Raw genomic sequence first — 27,968 nt, 5'->3', positions numbered from 1 at the left:
TTCCCTTTTGATGGTATAATTAGCCCTCTTATGGTCAGAGTGTTCAGTCTTTGCTAGATCCCAATCTAAGGTCCCTTTTGGGCTAATTCACTTGGAAATGATCAAAAAAAACATTTTCTCAGCTAAGGAGTAAGGGATCTTTATCTAAATTAAGTTTTGATATTGACAAAAATAATTAAAAGCAATGAAACTCATTTCTGACAGGCTTCTGGAGAAGGAGGTATACTCACTTGTTGGTGGAATTACAAACCTGTATGTCTGTAAAAAATTATCATATTCTTTGTTCTGAAAATTCCATTTTGGGAGATATATCCTTAAATATTATTTCAAAAGAGAACTATTTAAAGATTTTCATTATAAAGCTAGAAAACATTATTTGTTGAAAAATAAGAGAAGTGCTAAATAAATTGTGGTGCATTAATGTGACAGTTAATATTTATATAGTACTTATGATGTGGTAGGCACTGTCACTAAGAGTTCATGAATATTATTCTCATTTAATCTTCACAACAGCCCTGAAAGGCAGATACTATGATCATCTGCCTTTTACAGATGAGGAAATGGAGGCAGACAGAGATTAAATTATTTGCCCAAGGTCACACAGGTAGGAAATATCTGAGGTCAGATTTGAACATGGTTATTCCTGACTCTAGCACTCTATCCACTGTGTATAAGACTGGAAAGAATGAGGAATACAAAGAAATCTGAAAAGACTTTTTATCAAAGAAGGTTAAAGAAAAAGCACCATAAACTAGGGGGGAAAGTACCAGGAGAAGGACAATGACTCTGCAACCTTAGGACCTTTGTTCAAAAAAGAATATCCATCTCATAAGCACTACTTGAGAGATCTTGGGAAAATTAGAATCTCCTAACCTCAGTTTCCTTGTCTGTGACTTGAAAAAAGTTTGGATGAACTGCTCTGTGAGGTCACTGCTAGTTCTGTGGTATGAATCTGTGATCTTATGAATGCAGTGCACATTTATTTATATGAAGGAAAGCAAATGAGAAGGGAGAAAGTATCTTGACAGAAACTTAAGGACAGTGACTGAAAGACTATTAGGATTCCTTTTTTTCTCACAGCTTAAACATATAAGCCCATTAGTTGTTTGCATTGATGTCTAAAATGAAGTTTCTAATAAAACATTTACTTTAAAAATCAAAACAGATACATTTCTAAGGGTGAAACAACAGGAATTATCCAGTTTTTTCCTTTGGATGGAAGAAAGAAGTAAGAACTAGGTATAGATTTCTCAAGCTGACTTTTTGTTTTACAGGATAATGCAAATGAGGTTCAGTCCAGAAATAAGTGTTAAATGGTAAAGAGATGGTAAGTTTTGTTAATTCTGAATTTCTATTATAAAAAGCACAGGAATGACAAAATAACAACTGATTATCTTTAGGGAAAAAGAACTTTATCAGTATTTTTGTTATTTCTCACATAAAATTTCATAAACATCCATTACTCCTGAAGACAACTTTTTTATTATTCCTCTTTTCTAGAAGATTTGGATTCTTTAGATATAACTGATTTCATCTTGTTCCCAAGCTATTTACCACTTTTTTACTGTTTTCGATAATATCTTAGATGACATAGTTATCAAACTTACAGATGACATAAAGCTGGGAGGGGTAGCTAATAATACACTGGATGATGGGATTCAAAAAGATCCTTAACACAACAGTTCATTGTGTCAAAAATTTAAAAGAGATAAATGTAAAGTCTTAGATTGGAGTTCAAAAAATCAGTCACAAGTAGAAGATGCAGTAGTTATAGCTGGTTAGTAGTGTGACTGAAAGGGGTGTAGGTAATTTTGACGCATTAGTTTGTTTATTTTGAACCAACAGTGTAACATGGCTTCCAAGAGAGCTAATGCAACATTATTTACATTGACACAAATTGGATCTCAGACCAAAAAGGGGATGGACCCACTGTGCTATATTCAGTTTAGATTTTATCAGTAGTACTATGAGTTTTCAGAACCACATTTTAGAAATGACATTTTTAAACTGGGGAGTGTCTAGAGAAGTGCAATCAGTTTGATGAAGAGCCTCCAGATTAGGAGGAAAATAAGGGAATGTTTTGACTGAACTAGGAAACATTTAACCTGGAGAAAAATCAAGTAAAGGGTATTCATATTCTGGAGGGGTCAGATTTACTCTGTTTGGTACCAAAGCACAGAAAGGAATATGGTATAAGAGAAAGAGTAAAGGATTGGAGTTTAATCCTGGGGAAGCCATAACCTTTCTGTGTCTATATTCCTTTTCTGTAAAATGATATAGATGGACTCTAATGAACAATGAGTAGCAATTGTAAAGAGGAAATGTCAGATTAATTAATAAAGTTTTATTGCATACCTATTATGTGGCATGCACTATTCTGAGTAGTTGGGATACAAAGATAGCAAAAAACAATCCCATCTTTCAAGTTGTTTAGCAGGATAAATTGGAGATAATGGACAGAAGGAAGGCACTAGAACTAAGGGAAATTGGGAAAGACTTTCAGAAGAAGAAGAAGGGATTTTACCTGGGGGTAAAGGAAGCCAGAGAAACCAGGAGGTAGAGATGAAGGAGATCATTCCAGGCACTAAAGTCAGCCAGGGAAAATAGCCAGGAGATAATGTCTTATGTGGGCAATAGCAAGGCAGCCAGAGTCACTGGATTTTAGAAGACTGAAAAGGTGGGAGTGGACTAGACCGAAATCTAAACATCCGATTTTATATTTGATCTTGGAAATGATAGGGAGTCATTGCAAATTATTGAACAGGGGTGACAAAGTTGGGGCGACAAAATTTACTATATACTTTAGTAAATTGCTTTAGCTTCTGAATAAACTGGAGCAGCAAGACACTTGTGGCAGGGAGACTAACAGTAGAGTATTCCCATACTTCAGGCATGAAGTAAGGAGGGACAGCACCAGGTGGTGGTCGTGTCAGAAGAGAGATGAGAGATGTAACAAAGGTATAAGCAGACTTTGGCAAAAAATTGGATATGAGGATGGAGTGAGAGAAAGTCAGAGTTATTACTCACATGATAAACTTTCCCTAATATATATATATATATATATATATATATACATATATATATATATATATATAATCTTTCATGGATGAGAAAGATTCATTTAGAGTAGGGATTTGTGGGTTGTTTAGCTTTTTTTTTTTTTTGGTGGTGGTAATGAGTTTGTAGTGGCATTTCCTTTTTCTTGGTCTTTGATAACCCATTTATAAGGAAGCCAGGTATGCAATGATAGGACTTGAGTTAGATGGGAATCCTTAAGATTAATGAATTAATCTAATCCTCATTTTAAAGGTGAGAAAATGGAGTCGAGGTATTAAATAGTAAAAATGAATTTTGAACCTAGTTCTCTGACTCTGTATTTCATATTCTTTCCCATATCATTGTTGTAAGGGACTATGTTGAGTATCTCCAATTTATCCTATCTATAACTTATTTATACTCAATAGATTGTATGTTGTCTCCCCTGGTAAACCGTGAGGTCCTTGAGGGAAAAGGACTATCTTTTACCTTTCTTTGTAGTAGAAGTTTTAACAAATATTTATTGACTGTTTATAGAGCTTTTTGTTTCTGGGTAAAGGATGAATAAAGGGGGGACTAAATCCCAAATCATCAGTGTATTGTTCAATGTGAAATGCTCCCAGGTCTCCAATTTCTCAAATTCCTATTTCTTTGGCATTTTCAAGTTTTACAAAAACTCCACTTTCTCCACAACAACCCTATGAAACAGGTACCAATGATGATATATCATTAAATTCAAGATGTAGGTAAGAAAAGATGTTGTCTTATTATGAATATCAAGGAACTATGTGACTAGCCCATAGCAACTTTCTTATGTTAGACCAGGGAATAGGAACTTTAAGTGTTCATTCTTCCCATTTTGACAAACCTGTCCCCTTATTATCTTCCTAATTTTTAGTGGGGTATGAAGTTAATATATTTTTCTCATTTTATTTATCCAATATCCATAAACTAGAACTCAGTTTTAGAATACATTATCCTTAATGTTGTGTTTTGTATACAAAGTGTTATTCATATGAAGTATGTAGGAACACATATTTTGAGTTTTATAAACAATATTCACTTGGAAACAGTTAGATGGGCTTATAGGCAGAGCAATAACTGATGTGGGCAATTAGAAATTTGACTAGGACACCAAATTTAAGGTCATTGACAATATTCACAGAAATTCAGCCACATAGAAATAACTTATTAGCTTTTGGTTAGTAAGCATAGTTAGTTAATATAGAAAGCTACCAGATGGTGGGCTATGAAAAGTTCTTCACTTTCCTCCACAGAGGGCATCTATCTGAATGTGATATTTATATTTATTTGTTCTAGGTGCAAAAATTCCTACCAACATTTCTATTTCCTGGGTCAACTCTATTGCTACATAATAAAGTTAAGTCACATATGAGACCTTTGTCATATGTGTCATATGTCTCTTTGTCATCAATGACACTTTGCTTTTAATATGGATTTTAGACTTTTCAGATTAATTTGGATTTTCTTCTTAGGGGATAATAATTTTTAGTGTATCCTATATTTATTAAAGTTTGAACATATCAAATCTTTCATCTCACTGTCATATTTTAGTAGAAAGAAAATGTGTACTAGTTTGAAAGAGAATCATATGTTGTAATTTTGTCCTTTTCTTTAGAGGAAGTGATCAAAATAGTTGACCTCCTCCATAATCCTGAAACAATCCACATGTTTCCAGATGTAGAATATGGAGATTAATTTGATCCCAGTATTCTATTATGATAGTTTATTGTTATTTTAAGCAGAAAATATATTAGTTTCTAAAAAGATTTTTAATTTTATATAAATAGTTGTTATATTCCCATAGCAAATAGATTCACTTCTTGGTTTCTGGGTTCATTCTACTGGATTTTAGCTTAAAATGAAATGATACTAAATTTCAGGTTTTATATAATTCCAGATTACCTGAAAACAATCAAAAAACCAAAAAAATGTTCTGAAAATCTGAATTAGAGAATTGTGGGTTCTGAACATGAATTTTTCTTCTTTAATTAACAACTCTCATGGATGGAGCACCAACTCCGGAGTCAATTTCTACAATTGACTTGCTTTATGATTCTAGGGAAGTTATGCAGTTCTCTTAACCTCTTAAGGGGTCATTGGTAAAGTTGCCTTTTCAAGTGTGTGGTAAATATTTATTAAATTCTCTCTCTCTCTCTCTCTCTCTCTCTCCATATATATGTCTATGTATGTATATAGCATTATTTTTTCCCAAAGTTGACTTACATTTTGGGCTTTATGAGATCCTTCATTTGCCAAAGATTCATACAGGGCTATAGCTGCAGAGATGTTCTGAGGATGAAGATCACCAAAAAGCAAAGCGTCAGCCATAGTCTCCATTGCTTTCAAGTTTCCCATATCAGCTGCTCTGGCAAAGAGTAGGAAGGCTCTGATTCAAGAACATGAAATTCAAAATTTAATTTTTAAAAGCCATCTTTTTCTGCTCTAGCACATTATCTCAAAAGTGTTTGAACTCAATTATTATCACCATTTATAAAACAAGTTATCTGAAAATGAATTGTTATATTTCCTTATCAGTAGCATTTTTCCTCCTAAATGATCAATGAGCCATGATTTTTATTTCATATATATGTGAAGACTTAAGTTAGAGAAAATGCACATTAGCACACTGCAATTCTTCAAGTACATGAAATTCCATAAATGTAAGTGTGTTCTGCCCATTGATGCAAATCACAACTAGTAGCTTTCTTCTGACTTCTATGATAGAATGGAAAGTCCTCTGTTTCAAAACTCTTCATAACTTGGCCCTTCCTATCTTTCCAGTTCTCTTATACCTTACTTACTTTTCCTTCTACTCTGGGGTCCAGTGACATGAACCAATTTATTATTCCTTACATTCTGTTTTGTGATTCCATTTTCTGGTTACCAACATTTTCACAATTTTTCTCCCATGTCCTATCTCATTGCTACCACTTAAACATTCCTGGCTTCCTTCAAATCTCAGCTAAACAACCCACGTCCTACAAGAAGCCTTTCCCAGTCCTCATCAATTTTAATTCTGCAATTGTCTTTATTTTCTCCTGTATTTTCTTTGTATATAATAGTTTATATGTTTTCTCTTATTAGATTGTGAGATCCTTGAAATCAGGAACTGTTATTCACCTTTTGCTTAACAGGATCCCTACCAAAGGCACTCATTGAGGTAAAGAAGTGAATAAAATTTGATACCTGGAGTCATGAGTTCAAATCCAACCTTTAAATCTAATTCAAATCCTGTCATTTACTAGCTGTATGACTCTGGGAAAGTTACTTAATGAGCAGTCTCAATTTCTCCAAGTGTAAAATGAAAATACAAATGGCACCTATAAATACCAGGGTTGTTGTGAGGATGAAATGAGCTAATATTTGTATAGTGCTTAGTACAATGCCTGGCACATTTTTTTCTTTTCTTCCTTTTCCTCCTTCCTTCCTCTCTCCCTTCCATCTACTCTTTTTCTTCTTTCTGAGTTGGTAATGACATCAGTGACCATCTAATCCAACCCATATCTAAAAAGCATTGACCTCTTGAATAAACCTTCAAAACAGTTGTCCAGATTTCTCTTGGAATCTTCCAATGAGGGACCCATCCCATCCTGCATTTGCCCATTCCACTTCTTATCAGCTAGTTCCAATAGGGCATTTTTCCTTACATCAAGCCTAAGTCTCACTTTGCAACTTGTACTCATTGTTCTCAATTTTTCCATCTAAAATGGAATAGACCAAGTCCCTCTTCTAAGGGTTTAAGTTTCAAATACTTGAAGAGTCACCATGCCTCCTCTCAATGTTCTCTTCCCTAGACTCACCAAGTAAATATGAACTGATTCTTATGTGTTTATAATTTTTGTTACCCCACTCTTATTATTCGCTATCTTGTCATTGTCCTTTTAAGAATTGAATGCAATATTTCATTAGTGGTCAAATCAGTATATAGAAAAACTATTCTTTGAATTAAGTTTGCAATAGCTATCTCAGATGACAATAGAGCACTAATCATTCATATCATTAGTGTTTGTTCCCCACTGATTCACAACTACCATCTAACTATACCTCCCCATCTTGTTTGTGAAGCTGATTTTTTGAATGTAAGTGAAATACTTTGCATTTATTTCTAGTAAGTTTAATCTTATTTGGTTTAGCCCAAATGTTGTGGCCTGGTAAACTGTTTTGAACTCTGATTTTGTCATGTTAACATTTTAAAATAATCTCTTCTAGTTCTATTTTCCAGGTTAGTTGTTGTTCCAATTGATATTTCATGCCGTCTCCTATTTTTTTTATTCCTCTGGATTTGTTTTATTGCTTCTTGATTTCTCATAAAGTTTCATTTGCTCAATTCTAATTTTTAAGGAATTTTCTTCATTGAGGTCTTTTACTGTTTTTTTTTTTCCATTTGACTAGCTCTACAAGGAGTTTTTTTCTTTTGGTCAATTTTAGTGCCTTTTTTTATTTTGCTAATTCTGTTTTCTAAGGCATTCTTCTCCTTATTAGGTTTTTGGACCTCTTTTATCATTTGTCCTAGTCTGTTTTTAAGGTTTTTAATAGTCTTCAGTATTTTTTTGTGTCTCCTTTACCAAGCTGTTGACTTGCTTTTCAGGATTTTCCTGCATCACTCTCATTTCTCTACCCAATGTTTCCCTCTACCTCCTCTTACTTATTTTAAAAATTTCTTTTGAGCTTGTCCATGGAGATTTTGGATGTAGGAGTTTTAACTTTGCTATCATCTTCTTCTATGTGTGTGTGTGTTTTGAGCTTCCTTGTCACCATAGCGACTTTCAGAATTTTTTCAACTGTTTGCTCATTTTCCCAATTTATTACTTTTACCTCTTTGTGAAAGGAGGTTTCTGCCTTCAGGATATAGGACACATGGTCCCAAGATACTTCTAGAGATCTATAAGTTTTCAGTTCTTTCAAGGTATGACGTAAGGCACTGGCATTGCCAATCACAGATGAGACTTGAAATTCAATAAATCCGGTAGTTTTTTAGCAGTGAATTAATTAATTTTTTGACCAAATATGGCCTGTGTATGATGTTATAAATATCCAAATCACCTTTGGCAGAAAAAATGATTCCCCATGCCTGATCTAAGTAGAGGTGTATACTACTCTCCTAACCTGTGCTCTGGTTTATGAGTGACCACAAACACTCTTTTCTGTCTTGAAACTGTGAGGAGGTTCCCTGTTCCCCTGAGGCTACAAGTTTTGGTGTGTTACTGCTCCTCCTTGCCCTGGGACTACCATTCAGGATTGCAATCCAAGTTTGGGCAAAGCAACAGAATCCTGCCTTAGGGCTAGCAAACAGACCCTGTAATCTTTTTTTGATCACTTGTTTGATCCTTTTACTATCTTTGTTTTGGGAGTTCTAGAAGCTGCTGCTACTGCTACAGATTCAGTGGCTTCCAAGGCTTGCTCCTGGGTCTGCATTGATGCAGCCTACTTCTCTGTTTCCCCTCTCTCACCATGATGCAGTAGACCTTTCCTACTGATCTTCTACATTGCCTTGGGCTGGAAAACTGTTTTGCTCTTTTTCTGGTCTTTGTTGCTCTAGAATTTAAAGTCATTATTTAAAAGTATTTGGAGGGATTTGGGGGAGAGCTCAGGTTAGTCCCTCCCTTTGCTCTGCCATCTTGGTTTCCATCTTCACATTTTTAAGAATGCCATCAATTTGGTAGGACTTCCAGAACTGATACTCTACTGGAAGGGTTTTTGAGACACTTATGGTCACCTTCCCACAATGAGGCACCAGAGTAGATACAATGGAAGGTACAATACATACACAATAGAACACATTTTACCACCTTAAATTGAGTTTCAAATGAAGTAAAAATTGAGACAATCATCTGGAAACAGTAAACTCACCTAAATCTGAATACTATTGATCTGAAGCATTATTTATCCTAAATTTATAGAGAATCGTAGAAAGTAAGATTGCTAGGGGGCAGCTAGGTGTCAGCTAGGTGGCACAGTGAATAGAACACCAGCCCTGGAGTCAGGAGGACCTGAGTTCAAATCTAATCTCAGGCACTTAATAATTGCGTAGCTGTGTGACCTTGGGCAAGTCACTTATTCCTATTATCTTAAATAAATAAAAATTTAAAATTTTCCATGAAAACAAGAGACTTTAGGTTTTAACATGATTTTTTAAAAACAAAAATCATTGTTAGGTATAATATTTTAACTAGTTGTACACAAACTTGTTACCTCTCATGGAAAATAAGAACAAAGTATATGCCTTTTTTCAACACAGAATGTTTATAAGGAAAAAAACAAAAAACTTTGAAATTTTCAATTAAATAATTTGTAATTTACTGTACATAGTTTAAAAGTTTATAAAAGTTTTCTAGCAATTAGGTGCTATTTAGACTTTTTTGGTGGGGAAAAGGGTACATGGATTAGAAATACAAATTCAGTAGAATTAAACTGTATTATTTCTCAGGGCAGAGATATGATTTGAGACTACCATGTATCACAATAGACTAATAACCTTGTTGAGGCTAATATGTATATCAGAAACAAAGTATTCTTAGAATTTATTTTCATGCTTTAAACAAAAAAAGATAGATTAGTATTACTTTCAAGAAACATAAATGTCAAAAAGCATTAGCCCACATCAAGATCAGGTATCTAGTTAGTCAACAGATGCTTACTATGTGCCAACTACTAGACAAAACACTAAGAATAAAAAGGGGGAAAAATCAATCCCTTTCCTCAAAGGAGAATACATTCCAATAGGGGAAACTCTATATAAACAATGAGGTACATATATAATATATAAGAGAGAGTTGATGGCAAATGAAAGGGGAAGGATCTAATTCATGGGAGAACTTGGAAAGGCCTTCTATAGAATGATGAACTTGAGTCTTACCTTGAAGGAAGCCAAAAAAGGGATAGCATTCCATTCATGGGGGACAGCAATCAGGAAATGGGAAATGTAGTCTTATGTTTAAGGAACTTTGGGTAAACTAGTATGGTTGGATTCCATAGTGAGTAGAGGGGAATAAAGTGAAATATAAGAATGGAAAGATAGGATGGGACCAGGTATGAAGGACTTTAAATGCCAAAGGAGATTATATTTGATCCTGGAGGTAAGAGCCTCTGAAGCTCATTGAGGAAAGAATGACATAGTTGAATTATACTTTTGAAAAATCACCCTGGAAACTAAGTGAACAATGAATTGGGGAGGGTAGAGTCTTCAGTCAGGAAAAATTAGTTAAAAGGTTATCATAATGGTCTAGGCATGGGGTGAATGGGATCTGAATAAGGATTGTAACTGTGTGAATGGAGAGAAAGGAACATCTATGAGAAATGTTGTCAAGGAAGAAATGAAAAGTTTTGTAAAGAATTAGATATTTGGATGAGTGAGAGTAAGGAGACAAGGTTGAAATAGAGATCGAAACTCTGGAATTATGAGGAAAACAGCAAAAGTTTGAGGAGAAAGGTTTGAAGGAAAAGAATGAGTTGTGTTTTAAATATGTTGAATTTAGTATGCCTATAAAATTATTCATTTTAAGATGTCCAAGAACCTCTAGCTCAGTGATTCTAGCTAGTGAGTCACTATAGCTCAAGAAAGGTTAGAGATGAATATGTAGAATTGGAAATAATTTACATAAAATGATGAATGAATCCATGGGAACTGAAGGGAACACTAAATGAGACAGAGATAGGGTCTAGGACAGAATCTTGGGGAACACCTATACTTAATGGGTATGAAATGAAGAAATAGCAAAATGAGATTTAATAAGGATAGTATAAATAGATATTTAAGAAGGGAATTAGGAGATGGAATAAACCCTACTTACAAATGATGATGATGTTTTGACTTTCATTTTGAAGAAGACCATGACATCAACGGAGATGATACCATGATAAGCACAAGAATTGGATTTGAGTGAGGGGATGCTATGCTCAGTCACCAGCCTCACTTTCTCCTCCAGAGTCATCTGATTCCAGTGACCAGATATGAACTGGAATGATGGGAGATGGTCCTGAGTTTGAGGCAATTGGAGTTAAGTGACTTGCCTAAGGTCACACAGCTACTAAGGGTCAAATGTCTGAGACTGCATTTGAACTCCCAACCTTTTGACTCCAAGGTCAGTGCTCGTCTGCACCACCTAACTGTCCTACTGTTTACAAATATTTCATTTGATCCTTCAGCATCTTGAGGTAAGTGCTATTATTCTCATTCCCTTTTTACAGTTAAGGAAACTAAGGCAAACAATAGCTAAATAACTTGCAAACTCAAGATAGAAATCTTACCAGAGATTACCAGGAGAGAATAATCTCATGAAAACCTGGAAAAGAGTGAGTCTAAGAGGAGAAGGTGATCAGTGGTAGCAAAGGCAATTAAGAGATTTTTGATAACTTTGGAGAGGATGGTTTCAGTTGAATGATGAGATCAGAAGCCAGACTGAAGAGGGTTCAAGGGTTCAGAAGGGAGTAAGAGGAGGGAGTGGAAGCAATGAGTATAAATGACTTTTTTTTTCAAGCTTAGTCTTAAGAGGGAGAGATATAGAGTGATATTTAGAGTGAAAGATAGGATCAAGTGAAGATTTTTTAAGGATGGGAGAAGTATAGGCATGTTGGTAGAGAGCAAGGAAGTGACAAGGAGAGATAAGGATAAGAGAGAAATGGAACATAACAAAAAAACTATCTGTGCTTGCTAGCAACATAGGATGAGTAAGATGGAGACTGAGACAAGGAGATAGCCTGATGTAGGAGTTGTGGAGACATAGCTAGTCCATAGCTACCTGTTCTGATAGGTAGCAACAGTTAAAGAATGCTAAGTGATAATTAAAATGGGAATTTTTATGGCACTTTATATTTTATAAAACACTTACTATATATCTCATTTCATCCTCACAACAATCCTTTAGTAGGGACAGAAGAACCTCCAGTCTGTGGGCTATATTGATCTGGTATTGCCAAGACAACCACAGGTGGAACTCAGAATTCAATAAATCAAGTAGATTTTTAGGGGGTGAATTAATTAAGTGTTTGACCAAATATAGCCCAGAGATCATGCTATAAGTATCCGAATGGCCCTTGGCAGAAAGCAGGTTTTCCCAATGTGTTTTAAAGAAAAGGGATAAGTGTCATGTTCCCTCTATTTTGGAGGAAACTAAGGCTAAGAGTGATTAGAAGTGGAAGAGCCTGGAATGTAGATATCTGGAGAAACTGATGAAGTCAGTTGTTTAATCTGTCCCTGGATCCGATTTGGAAAGAAAGAATGGTTGCCAAAATATAAACAAAAGTGACCTTGGAAGGAAATGACTATGTAATTTTGCAGACTATAATGATAGTCAAGGAGGGAAGTACCAATCATAGTCTAATGTGCATCTTAAATTGTGAGGGACTGGTTTGAAAGAGTTCAGAGAAAGGATATGTAGCTTCCCATGGCTTTAGGTTCTATAGAAACAGCCAACTTGGGAAGGAACGAATGATTTCAGGAATGAAATTTTTAAAAAGAAAGAATTAGAAATATTTACCTTAGGAAAGAAAGAAAGGGAGGGGGGAGCTCTAAAAGGTGAATATAAATACACCTGGGACTAGTTAATTAAATTATTATTTTAAAAAGGCACCTACTATGTACATCCATTGAGGAATTGCGAAACAAAATTATGGAACATGAATGCAATGGAATATTACTTTTATAAGAAATGATGAAATGATGGATTTTGAGAATCAAGGAAAGACTTTTGTCAACTGAAGCAAAATTAAGTGAGCAAAACTATGAAAATAATGTACACAATGACTGCAACTATATTATCAAAGAGAACAGCACCAGGAAAACTGACTGAGTGCTACAAGATTATATTGTCCCCAAAGAACAACTATGCAAAGATATTTCCCTCTGTTGCAGAAGCAGGGAACCACTACATGGAACACTACAATAAACATTGGATTCCCCCCCCCCCATCCCATATATTGGTTAGTTTTGTTGAACTTTTCTTTTACTTTTTTGTTATAAGTTTGGGGTTGCGAAACTCTAGCCTACAGCTGTATTGGTCTATCATCGTCAAGGTAACCTCAGGCAGGACTCAAAATTCAATAAATCTAGGTGCTTTTTAGGGGTGAATTAATTAAATATTTGATTAAATGTAACTCTTGATTTATGTTATAAATATCCAATTGGCTCTTGGCAGAAAAAAAGGTTTCCACCCCTGTCATAAGGGGACAGAGTAAGAGAAAGGAAACAGTATAGATGATAAACAAATGATATCAATAAAATGTATTTTCTAAAAAAAAAGGCAGCTAAAGAAGATAGAAATGGACTTATTTATTTATTTTGTTTTTTGCAAGGTAATGGGATTAAATGACTTGCCCAAGGTCACACAGCTAGGTAATTATTAATTGTCTGAGATCAAATTTGAACTCAGGTCCTCTTGACTCCAGGGCCAGTGCTCTATCCACTGTACTACCTAGCTGCCCTAGAAATGGACTTAGATTGATCTCTGGGTTCTCATCAGTGATCACTGAGTGAGGATAAATATCAAAATTGTCTAAACCTTCCTGTAGAAAATGTAGAAAATGTGGGATTAGTATAAGTAATGATAAAATCTAAAATAAATCATAACTAGTAGTGAATAAATGAATGAATGGAGAAGAAATTTTTGAAAGTTTATTAAGCACCAATTTTTTAGCAAGGGCAACTAGGTGGTGCAGTGAAGAGAGTGCTAGGTCTGGAGTTAGGAAGACCTGAGTATAATTACAGCCTCAAACACTTACCCTGAAGTGACCCTGGTAAGTCATTTCACCCTGTTTGACTCAGTTTCCTCACCTGTAAAATAAGCTGGAGAAGGAAATGATAAAGTATTTCAATGTCTTTGCTAAGAAAACATCAAATGAGATCATGAAGAGTCAGACAAGACTGAAATGATTGAAAAATTATATATATATATATATATATACATATATATATATATATGTATATATATATATATATCCCTAAGTAATAGGGATAGAAAAACAAAATAAAAAACAACATTGACTCTCAAGGAGCTTACATTAAGAAGAGATTACAAATATAGAAGGCAACATTTAGAGTTGTCAGGAAGAGAAATTGGTTTGGTGATTAGAAAGGCATTATCCAAGGACGTATAACTATATAAGTGGTAGAGAGTCATTCTAAATTAACCTAGTTTCCATATTCAACATTTTTACTAGATAGGTAAATCAAGGAATCCTTTAGGTACATAATGCCTTGGGAGGATGAGTGGAATGATAGGGGAGTAGATTGATAGCACACACTTTCCAGGAACATAGTTCCAGAACTAGAAAGCAGGTTAAAGGCTGAGGTCAAGAAAATGGTGAGAGAATAAAGTGAACAAGGACTGGGCAAACTGACCTGATATAGGCTTGGTGACACACCAAGCAGACCCTCAGGGACCTCAAGACAGGAATTATGGAGATAAAATAACTAAATTCTAAAGATCATGGCTTTCTGGCCTGGACAGCAAAGTGGCATGTGAGAAGATATTTGAAAGTCAAGGTAAATAAAAGGTCTTTCTTAATTTTTGAAGGTAATAGGAAAGTTTAATAAGACAGGACAAGTAGAAAAATAATTATTCTGTTTCTTTTTTTCTCTATCATTAGAGAATATTCATCAGCTTGGGAAGCAAAGGACAAAACGGTCCATTTAATTTGAAATACAAGATTTCCATCCCTTTTCTTTGTTGTCAAGAGTTTTGTAACTTTTGACATACTTTTCTATCTCCCTAAACCCTGCATCCCATGCCCAAGTTGCTCTTCCCTCCTTGGTTTCAATAATATAACTACCTCCTGGTTCCCCTTCTATCTGTCAGACTGTTCTTTTACTGGTTCTTCATTCATACCCATAGCTTAACAATGGCTATCTCCCAAATTTTGAAGGAATTAATTTTCTCCTCTCTTTTCACACTCTCAGTGATTTTATCAACTTCCTTTATTTCAATTATTATCTCTATGATTATGCCTCCAAAAATCTATTTTTAATATATCCAGCTCTAATATCCACTCCTTGTACTCTAATCTCCAGTCATTAATTGTCTGCCAAACATTTCTCCCTGTGTGAGGCAGAGTGGAATAATGGAAAGAATACTGGTTTCAGCATCAGATGTATTGAGTACAAATATAGACTTTTCAGTTTACCACCTGTGTAATATTGAACAAATCACTTCACATCTCTTTGGGACTCATTTTCATCATTTGCAAAATGAATTGGGGCAGGGTTGGATCAGGGTTTTTTTTTTTTAAAGATTTTATTTATTTTGAGTTTTACAATTTTCCCCCTAATCTACTTCCCTGTTGCTTTTTTTTAAAAGTCCTGTCCAGTCATAAATTTAAGACATAAAATTATGTAGATATCTCAAACTCAATATGTTCAAAACAGAACTCATTGTTCCCCTAAAACCGTTCTCCTCTAAAGCTCCCCATTTGTTAAGGGTATCACAATATCTATTGGAAAATCACCTAATTTGCAGCATCCGTTATTCCTGACTCTTCTGTCTTCTTCTGCTGTCCTTTTTTTTCTTTTTCTTTTTGCAAGGCAACAGGATTAAGTGACTTGACCAAGGTCACACAGCTAGGTAATTATTAAGTTTCTGAGGCTGGATTTGAACTCAGATCCTCCTGACTCTAGGGGCCTGTGCTCTGTGCCACCTAGCTGCCCTCTTCTGTCATTTTCAATTAGTTTTCAATTCATAGGAAATCTATACTTACAGAATCTTTTGCATCTCTTTCTGCTCACTGCTCTGCTCACTGTTCTCACTGGTCTATTCACTTTCAGGTCTCATCACCTCTTGCTTAGACTACTATAGTCTTTTAATTACTGGCATCCTGTTTCCAGTCTCCTCTCTTTTTAATTCATCTCCCCCATAACTGACAAAATAATCTTCCTTTAACAAAGACAAGAATGTATAATTTTAAGGCTCAAATTATTATTCTAAGATCAAATACAAATTTCTCAAGTTGGTGTTTAAGGCCCTTTGCAAGCTAACTACAACCTATGTAAACTTATTAGCTTTCACATACTGTGTTCTAGCCAAATTAGCCTGCTCATTCAAACTTGGCATTTTGTCACCACCATACCTTTGAACAGGTCCTAACCTGCGCCTGAAAGGAACTCTCTTCTTCCCTTTGACTTTTTTTTTTAAGTTTTTGCAAGGCAAATGGAGTTAAAGTGGTTTTCCCAAGGCCACACAGCTAGGTAATTATTAAGTGTCTGAGACCGGATCTGAACCCAGGTACACCTGACTCCAGGGCCGGTGCTTTATCCACTGTGCCATCTAGCCACCCCCCTTTGACTTTTTTTTAATCCTTGGATTTCTTGAGGGCCTAGTTTTAAATGCAACTTTTTGTAAAGCCTTTTCTGATTCCATTTCCATCCTCAATAATCTTGCATTTACTTGTTTACATATTGTAGTCCTTAATCAATGTAAGCTACTTGAAAACAAGTACTAGTCTCTAGTCACTAGACTAAGTTAAATCCAAGACAAGTTAATAAAAGAAATCGTAAATGTGATTACTGGGACACCATTGATAAGTCTGAAAAATTATAAACATTATATAAGAGACCATAGGACTTGGAATTGGTAGATGTTTTCAAGATGATCAAAAAGGCAGTTTCTTCAGACTTGTGACCAGTAAATTTGCTTTTAATTGTTGGCAAATTAAAGAATTCATTTTGAAATGCATTATGAAATGATAGTTTGAGGGGTCCTAGAAAATAAGATAGTGATCATTCTAAGTCAATTTGGGTTAATGAAACAAATCACAAAATTGTAGGGTAGCATGAAAAGGTCCTTTAGAGATCATCTATTCCAATCTTCAACCCCCCAATTTAGAGATGAGAAAATTGAACCTTAGAGTATTGAATTGACTTGTCATGCAGGTAGTCAGAAGCATTTATCAAATAAGACATGATGCTAAGCAATGGACATACAAAAAAGGGCAAAAAAAGTTGCTGCATTCAAGGATATTGTATTCCACCCCACAAAAATAGCTAGCTATGTCCAAGATATATACTGAGTAGATGGAAAGCAATCTGAGTGGGAAAAGAATTACACAAAGTCATATAACTAATAAGTGGATGAGGATCTTGCTAAAATAACTTGATGTATTTTTCAGCAAAATGAAAGATAGATATAGAGTAAATTTATTCAAAACTGGCACAACAGTTCTAACTAATATATGAATAATTAATTAATCTATGCCAGTCTATAAGGAGGTATAGAGGTCTATTCCACTTTCAAAGAAATAAATGTGAAGTCCTATAATTCAATTTATTAAATCAACTGCTAAGACAACAACAGTTAACGACATATTGATCTATCAAAATAAGACATTTAGATGAGGATGAACTGACTGCATTTGTAACCCACACATAGTTTCAGAGATAAAGTGGGCATTTTTATATGAAATATCTAGATAATTACTATAATTACCTACTTTATATGATCCTTCAGGAACTTACTTTGTCCATTTAATCTTTGTTCATTTAATAAATACACTTTGATTTGACTTATCTGTGTAATTTGTTAAACACTAAATTTTATCATATTCAAATTTAGGATTTTAAGCAAATGTCATCAAGCTATTAATAAATATGAAATGGATATTAATGTTTTCCCCTTTGAATTTTATGACATAATATTTTTCTTTTCCCAGGATTAGCTTTTTAAAATGCTCCATGTAGTTATGAGTAAACATGATTAAGAGTAGCTCTCAGGTACATATGGAGGGGCTGTGACTTGTTCCAGTAAAGAGGGGTGCCTACCCTGATGAAATCAAAGTATTAAAAAGTATTTCTTTCAAAGATTAAAGGGTAACAGAATATAGACTCACTCTTCTTTTTCTTTATGACTTTTGGAATGTTTTAACACTCTGGTGCCCAATTCAAAAAGACGCTCTCCTTCCATAGTTCGATTTCTCCTTGCTTGTCTTTTTACTATATAAGTAAAAGTAGAACATAAAATAAGTAAAACAACCCCATGTTTTTAAGTTTAAGTTTTTAATAATAAATATAATAAACTATAGTATATACACTTTTTATTGCACATTACTTTTTCAAAATAATTTTTTTGCATTTGATCCTCACAATCTCCTCATTGGAAAAGGTTAGGGATTATGAGTTCAATTTTATAAGGGGAGGACCATAGTGCTTTGATTGTATATATGATTTGTCCAAAGTACCACAGCCAGACTAAGTGAGGAGGTGAGACCTCAGATCATTTGATCCCAGTCCTCTGCTCTTCCTACTATATAGCATTGCCTCTGAAAGAGGGTTTTAATATATTTAGCAAAAGTGGTGATTCAAAACTTGGGGATCAAAAAAGGAAGCAATTTCAAATGAGAGGGTCATGATGATCTCATATTCCATTAACAAGACCACAAAGAACTATTAATAGGACTATTCATTTGCTAAGAGAAGAAACATAAGAATGTTACTTTACAATCTCATCCTTTTTCCTTCTGACAACTCATTTGAAGCTTATGGTCTCTTTTTGTGCTTTAGAAACTTTGTCAGTTTGTTTAAGTGCAAAAGTTTTTTTTTCGCATTTAAAGATGATTTAGGGGACAGCTAGGTGTCACAGTGGATAGAGCACTGGCCCTGGAGTCCAGAGTACCTGAGTTTAAATGCTGCCTCAGACACTTAATAATTGCCTGGCTGTGTGGCCTTGGACAAGTCACTTAACCCCATTGCCTTAAATAAATAAAATAAATAAAGATTATTTGCAGTTGTTTTGGGACAACTCTGGCTGTCCAATCAATTTTGGAGAGTACTTTAAGTGCCTAATTTCTTCTTTAACTTATACATTTCTGTTTTGGATTAAAGACACATTTTTAATGAGAAAATATTATCAATTTGGCTTTGTAAAATCAATTCCTTCTATTTAAATACCCAAAGAATGAACTGGAATTGAATTTAAAGAGTCTACTCTCATACACATTTAAGACAGAAATCATTAACATTTAATTTTCCTTTTGTAGTGTGCTTTCATTTCTTTCATTTCAATTCTTTTCAGACTGCATTTGTTTTGAAAAACAAATCTATTTTATTAGTGGAGTACCCAACCTAAAAATGAAGGGTTTTTTTTACTTTTAGATTTTCTTTATTTTGAATTTTACAATTTTCCCCCAGTCTTGCTTCCCTTCCCCCACCCCCCCACAGAAGGCAGTCTGATAGTCTTTACATTGTTTTCATGGTATACATTGATCTAAGTTGTATGTGATGAGAGAGAAATCACATCCTTAAGGAAGAAAATAAAGTATAAGAGGTAGCAAAATTACATAATAAGATAATGTGTGTTTTTTTTCTAAATTGAAGATAATAGTCTTTGGTCTTTATTCGAACTCCACAATTCTTTCTCTGGATACAGATTGCATTCTGCATCACAGAAACCCCCAAATTGTGCCTGATTGTTGTACTGATGAGATGAGCAAGTCCATCAAGGTTGATCATCACCCCCATGTTGCTGTTAGGGTGTACAATGTTCTTCTGGTTCTGCTCATCTCGCTTAAGGTGTTGTTTTATTTTTAACTTGATGAATGTTTTAAGTCAAGGATTTTTGGTGGTTTAAGACCACATCATAGACCTGTAAAATATATCCATTGAGACTTTTGGTTGCATTCAATTATGGCATGCTGTATATATGCTTTAGTCTGTCTGTGCTGATTCTGAAGATAGATTGTAAAGTCCTTGAGAACAGGGACTGATTCATTTTTTTTCCTTTTGTCTTTGTATTCTTAGTATCTGAATCGGTGTCAGCATGTAGCTAATAGCTTTGCTATTAGCAAAAGTCTGTTGATAGATCAAAGGGAGAAAGAGCACCAGAAATTTTGGAGGGAGGAGATCAGGAAAGGTCTTGTTTTGGATGTGGCATAGACTTTTAAAGTGAAATTTCTCTGGAGTTATAGAGGACAGAATGGATTCTTATAGAGTACTTGGGAAGAAAAGGATGTGGGGGTGGGAAAAAAGTGAGTGAGAAGGGAAGCCCTTTGTGCTTATACAGATGGAAGTATTTTAAGACATTTTGGAAAGCCTGCAAAAACTTTGGAGTAGTGCCAATACAACATCTAGGCTACTGTATGAAAATGTGTCAGTTTCTAGGATAGCCAAAAAATAAATCCACCTATACAAGAGGTTCTAGTTCTTTCCCAATGCTACAAACTGTTCTTTTGTATAGCAAAGGAATATTGAGAACCTACAGCTACAATAAGTACTGTTTATTGTAGAATAATCCATTTAAAAAAGAATTTCTCTAGTCAGGGTCCATCAAGGCAGAAGTCTAAACTGGTTCCACCCTAGCCTGTTCTCTCATCTGTAAAATGAATATGGTAATAACACCTATCTCCCATTTCATAGGGTTATGGTAAGGATCAAATGAGATAATATATGTAAAGCACTTTGCATCCTTAAAGTGTTACATAAATATTGATAGCAGTTCAGTTGGGTGGATTACAAAGAAATAAAGAATTAGCATGCTGGAGAGGCAGGGCAATTATTTTCTTCTGAATTCAAATTTGGTGTGGACATAATCACTGTATGTCAATTCATATTCTTCCATAGAAGGAAGCATTGATCTTTATTGTAATGGATGAATTTATCCAACTTTTTCCCAAGTAAATTTCTAAGGACTTAAAGAAAACACTATGGAAAACCAGTAAGACTTTGAATAATAACAATAACAATAATAACTAGCATTGATATAGTGCTTTAAAGGTTTGCAAATGCTTTATTGGTTTACTTACAAGTGAAATCATCAATGTTGTTCCTATAGAGAAGTATGTAAAAGTCCAGAGTTTATCCCCAAAGTGTAGGAATGACACACATATTTAAAAAGAAATCATTGTTAAGAGATAAAAGTGATAAAACTAAACTGATAAAACTAAAATTTTATTAAGGGTGCTCCAGCAAGATTAGAATGTCTTGAAATCTCATCCAGGAGTCTCAAAGCGTAACTAGCAAGGATAACCAGAAATTTAACCAATTGCTAGCTCTGCAAAGGCATGCTATCATAAAAGGATATTGGAATGCCTAAAATCTAGAAAGACTTAAGATCTAGGAGTATTTATCAAACATTGACAGAGAAAAGAAGCTATGATTCTAAGTAGTGACACTGGTTTTCTAGGCAAAAATAAATCTATTCTAGAAAATAGCATTTCATCAAGCTACCACAACCTGACAGTAATATCTTCAAGGCTATCTAATTCTAACTCCCTTTGCTCTAATGGTATACTTATTAAGAAACTTTCTAGTCTATAATGTGACCTCTTCCTTAGAGTGCTGATCTAATAGGAGGGAATGCTTTCTTTAAATGACTATTTATCCTTACAGATATAGTTCCTTTGTAAATTAATCAGCTGGTTTTTGAATCAGTCTCTACTGTGAGTATGTTTAGTGTGATACTTTTTCCTAGAGTTTCATCAGTTTTCAGGAAAGTAATAAAGTTTTTGAATCCACAAATATCAATGAACAGATTGTAGCTGTCCAAATTGTAGACAGCATCAAAATAAGAGCCTGCCTGTTTATCTCTGTCTCTTTATCTCTGGGTCATGATCTCTCCTGTCTCGAAAATGTTCAAGACACAGGATGAGATTCTGTGCTTGTGATTAAGTGTGTTAGGTAGGCTAAATAATTTTCAAACATTTTTTGTTTTAACAAAACATTTTTGAATGACAGTTTCAAATTAGGAAACAATTTTAAAAATGTCTCTTATGGTCCTTTTCCACACATGCTCCCCCTGTGTGAAGCAAATACTTAATTGTCTAGTTTAGCATTTTAGGCTTAGGTTTAGAGATTTTTAGATTTAGATTTAGAGATTCTAGGTTTAGAGGAACAGACAAGAGAAGTTATCTAGTCCAATTGCTTCACTTCAGAAGCTCACAGAATCACAATTTCAGAGTTGGAAGAGACCACAAAAGTCATTGAATCTAACTACTTCATTTTATAGATGAAGAAACTAAGTCCTGGAGAGGATAAGTGACTTGTCCAGAATCACACAATTATTAAGCAATATTGAAATGTAGATCTCCCTGCTTCTAGTTTCAGTCCTCTGACCCATACTTTGTCACAGTGTCTCACAAACCAACAGAAAAATTCACATTTCTGCAAATACAATCCTTATTGTCTATATGAGCATAAAAGAAAAAGTAACCATATCTACAGTGCAGTTTAGGTAGTGCAGTGGATAAGAGTGCCAGGACTAAAGTCAGTCTTGATTGAAATCTGGCCTCAGGCATTTACTAGCCATGTAATGCTGAGGAAGACACTTAACCCTGTTTGGCTCAGTTTTCTCATCATTAAAATGAGCTAGAGAATAAATAAATAAATAAATAAATAAATAAATAAAATAAACCATTCCAGTATCTTTGCCAAGAAAATCACAGACAGAGTCACTAAGAGTAGATTGTTATTCAACTCAACAGCAACAAATATTCCAATAATTAGTTGTCATAGTTTTTGGGGTTTTTATATGAGTGGAGATATAGACAAAAACTATATATATATGTATATATATATATATATATATATATATATATGTAAACATACATACACACAATAGATATGAAAGAGGATTTATTTTAGTTGACATTTCCCCCATTTCAGTCAATTCAGTCTAGCATCTAGCCAATTAAATCAAATAGTTGACTAACTGCTTTGTCTAAATTGGTTGTGGGTTTTAAGAATCTTGTTCGGTCATCATAAGAGTTGGTGTATGATGCATACATCTTAGAATTCACTTTAAAATTATAAATATGCCTATTTATTAAGAACTAGATGGATGAGTTTGAATTGAAATTACTAGACAAAGTATCAGGAGTTTTGGTACAGAGAAGTGAGAAATTTGGTTTATCTTAAATTGAATAATAACATCTTGCTATCAATGAGGAGTCATATGAGCCAAGGCTGCAAAGGTAGACTGGGACCAATATTATAGACAACTTTATTAGGCCAAGGGGTTAGAAAGTTATTGAATCATTGGGTCTATGTGAATTTTAGGCTGAGATCATTTTCTTTTTTGTTGTACAATCATTTCAATATGTGAGGGCAGCTAGGGGGTGCAGTGGATAGAACACTGACTCTTCAGTCATGAGGACCTGAGTTCAAATCCAGCCTCAAACATGTGACACTGTGTGACCTTGAGCAAGTCATTTAATCCTAACAATCTCACATCCAGGGACACCTCCAGCTGTCCTAATTTATATCTGACCCCTGGGACCAGATGGCTCCACAAGAGAAAGTGACACTGGTGACTTTGCACAATATCCCTTCACTCAAATATGATTCACGTGCATGTCATCTTCTTTGAAAATGAAGGACAAACAATAACATTGTGTGGCTCTGTGATCTTTAGGGTTTTCTTGGCAAAGATACTGGAATGGTTTTTACCATTCTCTTCTTTAACTCATTGTACGGATAAAGAAACTGAGGCAAACAAGGTTAAAAGACTTTCCCAGAATCATATGGTTAGTGCTTGAGGTAAAATTTGAGTTTAAGATGAGTCTCCCTAACTTCAGGCTCACTCTGCCATCTAATTGTTGATTGTATATTATCTAGCTCACTCATACCTGAACTAGAATCCTCTCTACTGTCTGTTCAATAAAAGGTATGCTTTGCTAGTCCTTTTGTAATACTATTTCCAAAGGCAGCACATACCACTTTTGGTCTTTCTTTTATCAAGAAGAATGATTGGTAGTTCAATAAAGGGAAGAATCTTCAATCTACACTTGTGGCCTTGCCTTGGATTTTTGACAAAATTCTGTAGTATATATTAAAGAGAGAGTTTATAAATGTTTAAAAAGGAAAATGGGGATATCATTGAGAGATAGTATAGCAGAATAGATCATTTTCTTAAGGTTTCTAGATCTAGAAAATGCTCTGGATTTCATCAAAGCATCTGATAACATCTCATAAAATCTTTGAGCATTAAAGAGAGGTGTGGACTGAACAATAGACTATAAGTAGATTTAGAACTGGTTAAATGATCTGACCCAAAGAATAGTAATTAATAAGTACAGGGAAATTTCCAGGAGATCACTACAGAAAACTCAGTTCTCAACCTTATTTTCTCAACATTTTAATCAGGGGTTTGAATCAAATTTGCAAATAAATGACTCCAAGGTGGGAGGGAGGTATAATTAACAGGTGGGACAGTAGAATTATAAATCTGAAAGATCCTAAAAGAGAGCAGGTTGATAGATTAAATAGAGATAAATGTAAAGATTTGTGCAAATTAAAAAAAAAAACCCTACTGCTAAAGTATGCTGTACATACAAGAAGTTCGACTAGATAATAGTTCATATGACAAAGATGTGAGGTGTGCCTTATAATCCAAGGGAGGATGATGGATCTCTTGAGTTTAGGAGTTTTAAACTGTAATGGGCTACACAAATGAGGTATCTGCATTAAGTTCAGTATCAATATAATGGAGCCCTAGGAGGGAGAATGGGACCTCTAAGTTGCCTTAGGAGGTTTAAATCAATCCATGTCAGAAACTAAGGAGATCAAAACTTCTGGGTAGATTAATTGGGAATCAGGGATCAACTTGTGAGAAACTTCTGCTTGCACTTTTAGTACTTAATGGGGAGACCTAGTCAGAAAAGGAATAATGCTTGTCCTTCATTCTCAAAGAAGACCATGACATCAGGGACGTGGTGCCATGATAAGCATGTGAACTGGATTTGAGGGGGCTGTGGTAAGTCACCAAACTCATTTTCTCCTTTGAAGTCATCTGGGCCCGTTAATCAAATGTAAATCAGGATGACTGGAGATAGCCCTGGATGGGAGGCAAACAGGGTCAAGTGACTTACCCAGGGTCACCCAGATAATACGTGTCAAGTATCTGAGGCTGGATTTTAACTCAGGTCCTCATGACTCAAGGGTCATGCTCTATCCTCTGTATCATATAGCTGCCCTAGTCAGGGAAGGAAGGAAAAGAAGAAAAGGAAAAAAGAAAGAAATGGAAGGAAAGGCAGGAAGAAAGAAAGACAGGAAGGAAGTAAAAGGAAGAAGGCAGGGAAGGAGGAAGAAAAAAGAAAAAGGATCTGGGGGTTCAAGTGACTGCAAGCTCAATATATCAACAATGTCACATGGCAGTCAGAGAAGATGAGATTTTTTTCCCCCTATGATCTGGACCTGGAGTTTCATTGATGTAGGGGTTGTCCTGGTTAGGAGTTTACAGTTTGAAACTATTATGCAACTTAAGAGTATCAGAGAGTTAGGGCAACTAGGTGGCTCAGTGGATAGAGCACTGGCCCTGGAGTCAGAAGTACCTGAGTTCAAATCTGACCTCAGACACTTAATGATTACCTAGCTCTGTGGCCTTGGGCAAGCCACTTAACCCCATTTGGCTTGCAAAAAACCTAAAAAAAAGAGCATTAGAGAGTTGTCTGAAGTCTTGAGAGAATTTGTCTAAGGTCACCCAGCCAGTCTGTGTCAGAGGTGGCATATAATAATTTTAGCTACTTTATAAAAGGCCTACTGTCCAGAAAGAGGGAGTTAATAGACCCACTATACTCTATTCTTGGTCTGAGGATAAGCAGAATATTTTGTTCCTTTCTGAGTATCATAAGGACAGAGATGAAAGGTAAGTCATCTAGGGAGATAACTAGAATGATGAGAGAACCATGTAAGAACCAGTTGAAAGAACCAGGAATATTTAGTGAGAAGAAATCTTAAGAGGGAAGGGCCAAAATACTATTATGTTTGTGTCCTCCTCAAGTATCTGAAAGACTTTTGGGTAGAAGAGGAATGAGATGTTCAATTTTGGTCCTAGAGGAAAGAACTAGAAGTAATAGGTCAGCAGTGCAAAAAAGACAGAATTGGGTTCCATGTAGGGAAAACTTTTAAACTATTAACTTGTCCAAAAATGGCATGGGCCTCATCAAAAGTTAATTTATTCCTCCTCATTGGGGCAAATTGATTATATATGTTAGAGGGAAAATTCCAGGAAAGTATGAATTGAACTAGATGGTTCTGCAAGACCAACCCAGCTAGGAGATCCTATTATTCTATGATTTGTTGCTTGGATTACACATCTTTCTTTCATGACCAGAGTGCTTAATTTGTGGGACTCAATAAGTTTCATTAGTTGTAGTTTGCAGCTAAAAGAATTTCATTGAAAGAGAAATGGTACAAAATGATGTCATAAATAGCAATGAGATATTATCTACTTTTAATGGTAAAAGCATATACTCCTTCTATTCCAGGGAGTTTGGGCTTAGAAACTTTGGTTAAACCAAATGAGAGAGAAAGAAGTTGGAGATGACCTACCATATAGTTGTTACATTCTCATTGCCCCCAGGATAATTATACAACTAAGGAAAGGAAGACTGGTTTTTACCTTTTTATATTTCATAATTCCAGCAAAATGAATATTTTATGATGAATTTATTGTTTAAGCCATGATTGTAGTTATAATAAAAGTAGTAAATAAAAGGAGAAAATAAATTTTAAAAAGTCAGTGATCTGTGTAGCTATAGGGATGCAGGGATCTCTTTGAAGTTATTAAAGATAGTTTGCATAGCTCTGGCACAAGCTACCAGAATAATAATGAATGATAAAGGCATTTACTTCCCACAGAATCTAAATAACATGTGGTCTGGAGATAATTGCCAAGGAGTTTGACTAAAGATGTTGGAAAAGAATAATTTGACCTGAAAGACTATTTTCTATATCTATTGGCATGACTAATGAATAAGTTGATTGGCCAAAAGGACAGCCTCACAAAAGAATTATAACATTCCTTTAGAAGGAAGAAAAGGTGAATAATTCTTTATGTACTGGTGTACATAAAGCACAGTGCTAAGTGCTTTCCAGATGGTATTTGTATCCTCACAATAACACTGGGAGGTATTATCATCATTGACATTTTACAGTTGAAGAAACTGAGGCAGAAGTTAAGAGGCAAAACTTGCCTAGGGTCCCATAAGTAGTCAGTGTTCAAGTCTGGATTTGGACTCAAGTCTTCTTGTTTCCAGGTCGTGTTCTTTCTGCTATGCAAATTAGCAGCTCCATAGAAGAAACCCCAATAGCTGAAGCTTCAGTTGATGAAGCCCAACAGAAAATAATACCAGCACTTTATTCCCATAGGGTGTAGTTTGTCAGGGACAAGTAATTCTGATATGGGAACTAAGCCCTTTTCAGGACTGTTTATCCACCTTTGGTATCTGCCTGATTCACTCAACTCTCACCTGTAGCTTCAAGAAGCTGTAGCATGAGCAGTGGCCACACCCCAGGAAACTACTTGGCAGATGGGCTAAACCAGGTTGAGGCTAAGTGAGACTTCAATGGATTAGGGGGATGTCTACTTCAAGCATGTTAAGACTGTCCCTGGTGGAATGAACAAAGAAGCAAAATTTATTCCAGTGGTCATGGAGGCAGTTGAAGCAAATGCTGTGGAATGCTTGGAGCTTGTTTAGATATCAAAGACTTCAAGGTCACCCACTATATCCTGGGCTGTCACCCCTTTTCTTGACTTTGTCTTGCCACTGAACTCTGGTGACTCTGGAGGAGAGAGTGAAGTTGCCAACTTCACACAACTCTGTCTCACTTAAATCCAATCTATGTGTGAATCAAAAGATAATCAAAAAATGTGATGTGTGATATATCATTTTACCATTTCTCCCTGTGGCAACAGGCAAGTGATGAAGCATCAGGTGTGGATACCCTGAGAGCTAAAGATACAACCCTGCACATAGGTGATGCAGATCATAGGGTGGTCTTCTCACTGGACTGAAGCAGCAGTGGAATTTGACAAACTTCTTGGGTATCTGAGCAGTCTTTTAAGGACTATACTACTCACCACCTGGGAAGGGGAATCTCTTAGTTATATTCAACAGCCAATGTGACTTTAGAAAGGGCCAAGGAATGGCTGATATGATGTTTGCTACTGGACAATTCCAGGAAAAATGGTAGAAGAATAGAAATCTGTATACAA

The 27,968-nt window shown here is 35.1% G+C and overlaps 1 protein-coding gene across 8 annotated transcripts in view; it reads right to left on the bottom strand.

The window, feature by feature from the left end:
• SEL1L2 (SEL1L2 adaptor subunit of SYVN1 ubiquitin ligase) overlaps positions 1-27,968 on the bottom strand; it is a 172,188-nt gene that overhangs the window by 88,415 nt on the left and 55,805 nt on the right. For all 8 annotated transcript variants that reach the window (XM_074225838.1, XM_074225885.1, XM_074225876.1 and 5 more), the window contains 2 exons: positions 17,872-17,974; positions 5,284-5,446 (listed from right to left, as the gene is read on the bottom strand). In XM_074225838.1, coding sequence (XP_074081939.1) covers positions 5,284-5,446; positions 17,872-17,974 — 266 coding nt within the window. The remainder of the gene's footprint in view (positions 1-5,283; positions 5,447-17,871; positions 17,975-27,968) is intronic.

Source organism: Macrotis lagotis, chromosome 1, assembly GCF_037893015.1.
Source record: "Macrotis lagotis isolate mMagLag1 chromosome 1, bilby.v1.9.chrom.fasta, whole genome shotgun sequence".
NCBI lineage: Eukaryota > Metazoa > Chordata > Mammalia > Peramelemorphia > Peramelidae > Macrotis > Macrotis lagotis.
The sequence above is the reverse complement of the archived record's forward strand: the minus strand, read 5'-3'. Positions and strand labels throughout refer to the sequence as shown.